Source organism: Poromitra crassiceps (genome assembly GCF_964638095.1).
Source record: "Poromitra crassiceps genome assembly, chromosome: 13".
Lineage (NCBI taxonomy): Eukaryota > Metazoa > Chordata > Actinopteri > Beryciformes > Melamphaidae > Poromitra > Poromitra crassiceps.
Genome location: NC_139644.1, coordinates 41793669 through 41803614, shown reverse-complemented (window position 1 = coordinate 41803614; position 9946 = coordinate 41793669). Strand labels below are relative to the sequence as shown.

The 9946-nt window shown below is 49.3% G+C and overlaps 1 protein-coding gene across 1 annotated transcript; it reads right to left on the bottom strand.

Moving 5' to 3' along the window:
- Positions 1 to 207: 207 nt before the first annotated feature.
- On the bottom strand, positions 208 to 6238 carry carhsp1 (calcium regulated heat stable protein 1; the record flags this gene model as incomplete). The annotated part of the gene is made up of 4 exons (XM_083650102.1): positions 208 to 370; positions 477 to 599; positions 3030 to 3138; positions 6136 to 6238. The coding sequence occupies 4 exons, from the start codon at positions 6236 to 6238 to the stop codon at positions 208 to 210; spliced, it is 498 nt and encodes a 165-aa protein (XP_083506228.1).
- Between the last annotated feature and the right edge of the window lie 3708 nt (positions 6239 to 9946).

Genomic DNA, 9946 nt, shown 5'->3' with positions numbered 1-9946 from the left:
ACATAACACTCCCCCTCACCTCCCCCTCCACAGACACAGAGTATCAGGGGAAAAAGCAGGACATAACACTCCCCCTCACCTCCCCCTCTACAGACAAACCGGGTATCCTCACCTCCTCACTTCAATCCCTCCCCCTCTTTCCTTCCTGAGACCCTCCCCCCCACTCCCCCCAGCGCACTCCGCTCCACCCGGACCTCGTGGTGAGGTTCAGCTGCTGACGATGGCTCCCGCCCAGGTTTCGTGCTTGCTCCCGGCCTTCAGGTGTGTGATGGTCACCTCCACCGCCTGGACCTTCTCCATTTTGGGAGGGATGGCGCACAGCTTGTAGCTCACCTCGTCGCCCTCCACCGGCACGTACTCGCCCTCGATGCTGGAAGAGGAGAGGGAGGAAAAAGAAGAGGCTAGAACAACCGCACCGTGGATATATGCCTCCTCCCTCAAGGGAGCAGTCGACATGCATGTCTGTCCAGACTTACTCTGAGATGTGGACAAAGATGTCACTGCCCCCGTCGGACGGTGTGATGAAGCCATGGCCTTTGGAGCGGGAAAAGCATTTACACACACCTCTGGACAGAGGGCCCTCTGACGCACGAGCTGTCCTGCAGGGGGCGAGAGAGAGAGAGAGAGGGAGGGAGGGAGGGAGGGAGAGAGGGAGGGAGGGAGAGAGAGAGAGAGAGGGAGAGAGGGAGAGAGAGAGGGAGAGAGAGGGAGAGAGAGAGGGAGGGAGAGGGAGCGAGAGGGAGGGAGGGAGAGAGGGAGAGAGGGAGGGAGAGAGGGAGGGAGGGAGGGAGGGAGAGAGAGAGAGAGGGAGGGGGAGCGAGAGGGAGGGAGGGAGGGAGAGAGGGAGAGAGGGAGGGAGAGAGGGAGGGAGGGAGGGAGAGAGAGAAAGAGAGGGAGGGAGAGAGAGGGAGAGAGGGAAAGAGAGGGGGAGGGAGAGAGGGAGGGAGGGAGAGAGAGAGAGAGAGGGGGGAGAGAGAGAGGGAGAGAGAGAGAGAGAGGGAGGGAGAGAGAGAGAGAGAGAGAGAGGGAGGGGGAGGGAGAGAGGGGGAGGGAGAGAGGGAGGGAGGGAGAGAGAGAGAGAGAGGGAGAGAGGGAGAGAGAGAGAGAGAGGGAGGGAGGGGGAGGGAGAGAGGGAGGGAGTTGTCTGTGACTAATAAAGATGGGGTCCGTCCGTCCAATTGTATTGTACTTTGCGTTACTTTTGGATGACTTTTGATTGAATAAATGTCCGGCTCCTCCTCTTTCAGACCTTATGTGTTGCTTAAGCTCCTCCTCTTTCAGACCTTGGCTGGGTTTCCCAAAAGCTTCTTTGCGCTAAGAAGCTAATTCAACCCTTCTTAAGGCCCCCTTAAGAAGCAAACGCGTTTCCCAATTGCTTCTTTACGAAGGCATGCGTTTCCCAAAAGCTTCTTAGCGCTAAGAAGCTTCTTTGACCCTTCTTAAGGCTCCCGTAAGAAGCCAACGAAGCCAACGCGTTTCCCGATTGCTTCTTAGCCTAAAATTATCTTCCAATTATCCTCTGTTAAGAAGGCTGCGTTTCCCAAAAGCTTCTTAGCGCTAAGATGATCTTTCGTTAAGAAGGTTTTGTAAGAAGGGTCTGGAGCCTTCTTAACACCTTCTTAATGACAAAACACTGGCAGATCCAGCCGCATCAGGCAAAAGGAGATACTTGTGTCCACTGTTCCTCTTGTGTTTTTCCCTTTTTCCTTTCTTTCATGTACCCTTTAGTGTTTAAAATTAGGGAACACTTGAAAATCTTCCCTGTATGTATGGTTACTTGTGTTTTAAATGTTTTACCGTAGGCTATATTCCTCTAATCAGAATGGATTCCTTTTATAATGTTGTGGATTTATATAGCACCTTTCACAGAACCCAAGGTCGCTTAAATTCTGTAGTGTTTCTCTGTTTTGTTGTATGCTGTGTATATAAAGCAATTTGAACTGCAGTCCATGTCTGAAATAAATAATGTTTAATAAAGTTTAACATGACCATGATTAGGTGTTAACAGTATTTCTCAACCACTGAGTCGTGGCCCACTGCTGGGCTCAGAGTGCCATCAAGTGAGCCGCTCCAGTTAAGATGCTTCTTAAGAGCCTTCTATTTTTTTTATTTTTCTCGACTGTTAAGAAGGCGTTTGGGAAACACTTCTTTGGAGCCTTCTTAACTCCTTAAGAAGCTTCTTAACTCCTTAAGAAGCTTCTTAACTCTTAAGAAGCTTCTTTGTTGGGAAACTCAGCCCTTATGTGTTGCTTAAGCTCCTCCTCTTTCAGACCTTATAGGTTGAGGCCACGTCTCGTCATAGCTAGTCATAGTTTAGCTGGCTCAGCCTGGCTGGGGGCGGGGTCAGGGTGGGGTAAATCCCCCGTTCTATCCATTCAGCAAAGTTAGAATTTAGCTGATAGCCCAGCCCAGGCAGACACGATCGGGGATTTAACCACCGCAGTAAACGCACATCTGAGCAGACGTCTTGTGTTCTGCTCTAGAACCCCCAAACATGTAGTTTAGAGCCGCAGCACCGTCTTTTGGTGAGTCAGCCCATGAGATATATGGGCGGTTTTACCCCACTCGCGCGCCAGCCGTTTAACATTTTGTGGGCGTTCCCACACATGCGGACTGTCTCAATGTGTTGCTTAAGCTCCTCCTCTTTCAGACCTTATGTGTTGCTTAAGCTCCTCCTCTTTCAGACCTTGTGTGTTGCTTACAGCAGCTTTCAGCCAGTCTATCTGCTGTCGCCTGTTTCTCTTGAATAATAAGAATACAAAGTGAAAAATAACACCATGTCAGCTGCTGCAACTGGCTGCATACTATGATGTCACAAACATCGTTTATTTGAAAATGTATTTTAAATTCTGTAATCCTGCTAGTAATCACAAGTATGACTAAATGTCAAATCTTGATTACACCTTTTTTCTGTAACTGTAAGTTATTACAGTTACCATTACTTTGTGTGTGTGTGTTGGTGTGTCTGATGATGCCATCCTGTTACATGTAATCCGTTACTCCACAAAGCCTACTAGGTCTTCACTCACGCTGAGCAGGTCCTGGTTCTGCGTGTGGGCAGGGGGCTGGGGATCAGGTAGCCCCTCATGGGGGAAGGCGAGCGGTCTCTATGTCTGCAGGCTGGAGGCCGCAGCGCCCCTGGTGGGTGGGAGGAAGAAAAACACCCTGTTACTTCAACAGAAAAGTCCAAACAAACAATCAAGAGTTCAAGTGGCAATATGCAAGATTCTTCTCTGTTTCCACCTGTCCACACTCTGCCATACCTGCCCACACTCTGCCATACCTGCTCACACTCTGCCATACCTGCTCACACTCTGCCATACCTGTCCACACTACCTGCCCACACTCGGCCATACCTGTCCACACTCTGCCATACCTGTCCACACTCTGCCATACCTGTCCACACTCTGCCATACCTGTCCACACTCTGTCCACACTCTGCCATACCTGCTCACACTCTGCCATACCTGTCCACACTCTGTCCACACTCTGCCATACCTGTCCACACTCTGCCATACCTGTCCACACTCTGCCATACCTGTCCACACTCTGCCATACCTGTCCACACTCTGCCATACCTGTCCACACTCTGCCATACCTGCTCACACTCTGCCATACCTGCTCACACTCTGCCCACACTCTGCCATACCTGCCCACACTCTGCCATACCTGCCCACACTCTGCCATACCTGTCCACACTCTGCCATACCTGCTCACACTCTGCCATACCTGCTCACACTCTGCCATACCTGTCCACACTCTGCCATACCTGCCCACACTCTGCCATACCTGCTCACACTCTGCCATACCTGCTCACACTCTGCCATACCTGCCCACACTCTGCCATACCTGCTCACACTCTGCCATACCTGCCCACACTCTGCCATACCTGCTCACACTCTGCCATACCTGCTCACACTCTGCCCACACTCTGCCATACCTGCTCACACTCTGCCATACCTGCTCACACTCTGCCATACCTGTCCACACTCTGCCATACCTGCTCACACTCTGCCATACCTGCTCACACTCTGCCCACACTCTGCCATACCTGTCCACACTCTGCCATACCTGCCCACACTCTGCCATACCTGCCCACACTCTGCCATACCTGTCCACACTCTGCCATACCTGCTCACACTCTGCCATACCTGCTCACACTCTGCTCACACTCTGCCATACCTGCCCACACTCTGCCATACCTGCCCACACTCTGCCATACCTGCCCACACTCTGCCATACCTGTCCACACTCTGCCATACCTGCCCACACTCTGCCATACCTGCTCACACTCTGCCATACCTGCCCACACTCTGCCATACCTGCTCACACTCTGTCCACACTCTGCCATAGCTGCCCACACTCTGCCATACCTGCTCACACTCTGTCCACACTCTGCCATACCTGTCCACACTCTGCCATACCTGCCCACACTCTGCCATACCTGCTCACACTCTGTCCACACTCTGCCATACCTGCCCACACTCTGCCATACCTGCTCACACTCTGCCATACCTGCTCACACTCTGCCATACCTGCCCACACTCTGCCATACCTGCTCACACTCTGCCATACCTGCTCACACTCTGCCATACCTGCCCACACTCTGCCATACCTGCTCACACTCTGCCATACCTGCTCACACTCTGCCATACCTGTCCACACTCTGCCATACCTGTCCACACTCTGCCATACCTGTCCACACTCTGCCATACCTGCCCACACTACCTGCCGACACTACCTGCCCACACTACCTGCCCACACTACCTGCCCACACTACCTGCCCACACATACCTGCCCACACATACCTGCCCACACTACCTGCCCACACATACCTGCCCACACATACCTGCCCACACATACCTGCCCACACTACCTGCCCACACATACCTGCCCACACATACCTGCCCACACATACCTGCCCACACTCTGCCATACCTGCCCACACTACCTGCCGACACTACCTGCCCACACATACCTGCCCACACTACCTGCCCACACATACCTGCCCACACTACCTGCCCACACTACCTGCCCACACATACCTGCCCACACATACCTGCCCACACATACCTGCCCACACTCTGCCATACCTGCCCACACTACCTGCCCACACTACCTGCCCACACTACCTGCTCACACTACCTGCCCACACTACCTGCCCACACATACCTGCCCACACTACCTGCCCACACATACCTGCCCACACTACCTGCCCACACATACCTGCCCACACTACCTGCCCACACATACCTGCCCACACTACCTGCCCACACATACCTGCCCACACTACCTGCCCACACATACCTGCCCACACTACCTGCCCACACATACCTGTCCACACTACCTGCCCACACTACCTGTCCACACTACCTGTCCACACTCTGCCATACCTGCCCACACTCTGCCATACCTGCCCACACTCCCAATCTTCTCAGGAGGCTTCCTATTTTTAACCCTTTCTCCCACTTTGCTTCTGACTGCTATTTTCTCCTGTTATTGTCTTTCAGAGGCTGTAGTGGACTTAGCTTTAAAGCCAGAGTGATGTCTGGTATCATATGAAACCAAGCCTCCATTGGTACCAACCATGCCATGCCATGCCATGCCATGCCATGCCATGCTAGCTTGTCAGGAAGGGAGCTTTGACCTCTCACCTCAAGATATCTCAATGAAAATGAGTTCCAAGTCTCCACTTTACAGACCCATTTCTCGATAAGGTAGCGTGAGCATTTTTCAGGGGAAAAAACGGCAATTGGGAATTTTAATTGGGGTATCGGGAAAAGAGGGAGATTTTCTGGGGTATAGGGAAAAGCCCCCCTCTGTGTGTGTGTGTGTGTGTGTGTGCGCGTGTGTGTGTGTGTGTGTGTGTGCGTGCGTGTGTGTGCGTGCGTGTGTGCGTGTGTGTGTGTGTGTGGTGTGTGTGCGTGCGTGCGTGTGTGTGCGTGCGTGCGTGTGTGTGTGTGTGCGTGTGTGTGTGTGTGAAGGAGGGGTGTTTTTCCCTATGTCCTATAACAATCTGCCCCCTTGTTCACAGCCTAACGTTGGCTTCTCAGAGAGCACCTGTACTGTCGATGTGAAGTCAGAGTCTCCTCTCATTTGACCATAAAGACACAATATAAAAACTAAAGCCGTTACCGGAATATAGTGGAGACATGTGAGAGCCTGGGGAGCCTGCAGAGCACAGCGGAGGGGTCAGGGGTCGCACCCCCTGGATGGGCGTGGCCTGAGAGGAGGACATGATGGAGGAGGCGGAGTCTGGTGGGAGCGCTCAGGAGGGAACACAGCGGAGTCGATCAAAACGCCTGGGGAGAGGAGGAGGGACATTTGGTTAAGGCTTTGAATGCATCACATGCAGCACTGTCTTAAATGTCACTTTGGGACTACCGTAATTTCCGCACTATAAGGCGCACCGGAGTATAAGCCGCAGCAGCAAAATTGCCTGTTTGTTACATATATAAGCCGCACCGGACTATAAGCCGCAGGTGTTTTAATGTTTTTTTTTTATTTTATTTTTTTTATTGTGTTTTAATGTTTAATTACCATATGTAAGGGTTCATGCACAGAGGGGATTGTCGGGAAAGAGATGGCTGTTTGAGGAAGCTCCCATTTATTAACATTTCAACAAAACAACATAACACAACACCACCTGTGTTTTTTTTTACAGTGCACACAGTGTCCGCGGTGTGGTGAAAAGAGGGCAAGAGAGGAAATTAAAACAGAAGTGGATTTATAGTTAGAAAGAGTGCTAAAGAAGAGAGAATTCTGTTTTTTTTTTTTTTTCAAAAAATCCATAGATAAGCCGCACCGTTATATAAGCCGCAGGGCCAAAAAACGGGGAAAAAGCCGCGGCTTATAGTCCGAAATTTACGGTATTTAAACATAGACGTGCATGTATTCCCTGGAAGCTTACATGCTGTAACCACATACCTGCCTAAACCTAACCTTAAGAGGGATATGGCAACATTTTGAGAGTTTAGGCCATTTGTCATTTTGCCCATATCAAAACTAGAATGTAGATGTCTGCATTTTCACTCTGCGTGCAGCAACAAACTGCGGTAGAACTCTTAGCTTAGCGCTACGAGGGCAGTCTACGGAACAGCCGACTACTCCAGTTCAGTCGCTCAAAATATGCAGGGCTGCTAACACGTGCACTTTATACACAGCAATTAATTTGCGTATTTGTAGTATTTTTGACCACTACAGATGATTTTATGATTTTTATGAGTTGTGTATGTTCTTGTGTATGTTAATGTGTCTGTGTCCTCAAGTACTGTGCTGTACAACAAATTGCCTCCTTGGAGGACATTAAAGTTTTCTACTTCTACTACTACTACTACAAAATACACATTCCAACAGCGGCAGAAACACTCACGTGTACATGTTGTGTACTCACCACGCCATGAAATAATAATCCAAAGTTACGTGAAACGCTCATCTTTGTAGTAAATCCACACGGAGAACTAACAAAGAGTCAGTGAACTAACAAGAGTATAACCTGTTACCTGAGCTGTCTATCACCCCCTGGACCCCCCCCCCCCCCCCCAGCGACATTCTCAGAACCATCATTGCCATGGCAACACCAATCAGAGGCCAGCAGGGCTGCGACCCGAGAGAGAGTGAGACACACACACACCCACACACACACACCCACACACACACACACACACCCACACACACACACACACCCACACACACCCACACACACACACACACACACACACACACACACACACACACACACACACACACACACACACACACACACACAGAGAGAGAGAGACAGAGGGAAAGACATGCACAGACAAGAGAAATACTTGGGTCAAGTATTCCTTCAAGGCCAATTAAAAAAGCAAAATAAAGAAGCAAAGTTGGCCAAAACAGCCTGTTTCTTACTTTGAGTAAGGCTTTGGATTTTCTCCTTTTCTTATTTGCATTTTTTCTTTGACTTGTATGATATAGCTATTGGGATTCTACGTCCACTACGTTCTTCTGAGGAACCTTTCTCTTCATGAGCGGTTGAATGCCGGCATTAGTACTGTGCGGTAGGCGTAGACTGGGCGCTAAACAGCTTCTCCAACCGCCACTTTTGTCGTGCGTGCTGAACGCATGTTTTCAAGAATAACTGTCGGCCCCTCCAAAACACTTGTTTTCGCTGTGTTGTTGCTCCGACAAATGTAGAAAAAGCCCCCCGTTCGTAGCAGTGAAGACGATTCGGCGGACATTTTCTTTGATTCCAGCAGCAGGCTGGGCACGCCTACAATGCCTCCTCCATGTGCATCTCGGCGAATCCCGATGCATTTCATGCGTCAACGTTGCAGACTCGTCACTCGCCATCGCTGACGTTTCTTTCAAAATAAAAACTGCAGAAGAGTCGTGTAATTGTGACCTGACATTTTTCATAACATTTTATACTATTTATACAGGATCCAGCTAAGGTTCAAGATACAATGCTTCAGCATGCGCTTGGACGCGTCATCAGTGATGTTAACTGGGGTCGTAAGGTGTTTCGGGTCTGTCCAACATCATACACCCTCGCCCAGTAGACCCAGCCGAGGCCGATTAAGACCCCGACCCGCGTCCCAGAAGCAGCCGCTCACGGATCAGCCTTACTACTCTGTCTGCAGCGTTGCCCGCGGAAGGGTTGATCACGCCCAATCCGCTGCAATAGAGTTTAGTGCTACACCGCAGTATTGAAAGACCCTTCGGTGCATGGAGGGCTAAGGCTCTGTGGGTTTCTCCCGGCCACACTCCTCCTTCGTCTCACCAGACCCTCCTAAATATATAATAGCGGAAACCATGGAGAGAACTGCTCCGATTTATTCAGCAAATATTATTTGACTATACGGATACTAGGGATGGGCATCGAATTTCGAATTTTCGAATAATCGTTGTTATTATCAAGGTCGACTTTTATTATTGAAATTCGAAATTCGAAAAAAAAAAAAAAAAAAAAAAAAAATTGAGTGAAATGTTGCATTGTCTCCCCTGATTCTAAGTATAGTCAAATCGCTTGGTTTGAGCAAGTAAAACAATTTTTATAAGCATTTTAAGCAAGGTTTATGGAAAAATGAATGGCGGATGAAATCCCATGAAGAGGGAGAGGGGGTGACTTTGGCACCCCTTTGGCACTCAGACCTGAGCCTACTAAATATTTAATGAACCACTCATGATTGTCAAAACTGTTTTTTATTTTCGAAAATGTCAATGTCATGTAACATGTTCTTTACTTCAGTGGTGCAATGCTTGTTTGAGCTAAAAATCCACAGCAGAAGCTTTTTATATTAATTAATAAAGCCGTAGACTTAGAATCAGGGGAGACAATGCAACATTTCACTCACAAAAAATAAATAAAAAATAAATAAAATATTACATTTTTAATTTTTTTTACATTTTTATTTTTATTTTCGAATTTCGAATTAAATTCGAATTTGGCCAGCGAATTTCGAATAGTGTTTTTGCTAGAAATGCCCATCCCTAACGGATACGCCACCTTGCTTCAGTCACACACACACTGACACTGGCAGCCGGCCAGTACAGCCTGGTCTTGTACTGGTGACCAGTGAGCAGCTGCACTGAACCGCCTTAACGCAATAAAGACAGGCTTAATCTGATCACAGCAACTCTGGAGCACACACTCACTGAGGGAGGCAGGGTTTACATTGTCAGTGCACACAGTCAAATCATTTAGCTTGCGTGCGCGCATGCGCACGCACACGCACGCACGCACGCACGCACGCACGCACGCACACACACACACACACACACACACACACACACACACACACACACACACACACACACACACACACACACACACACACACACTTGAATTATTTATGCCAATATGAAAGAGGAAATAGCATACTAAGGACATGAGAAGGGATGTATGTTACGATAAAGCATTTTAAGTTACCGCGATATCAAGCAACTAGGGCTGCAACTAACT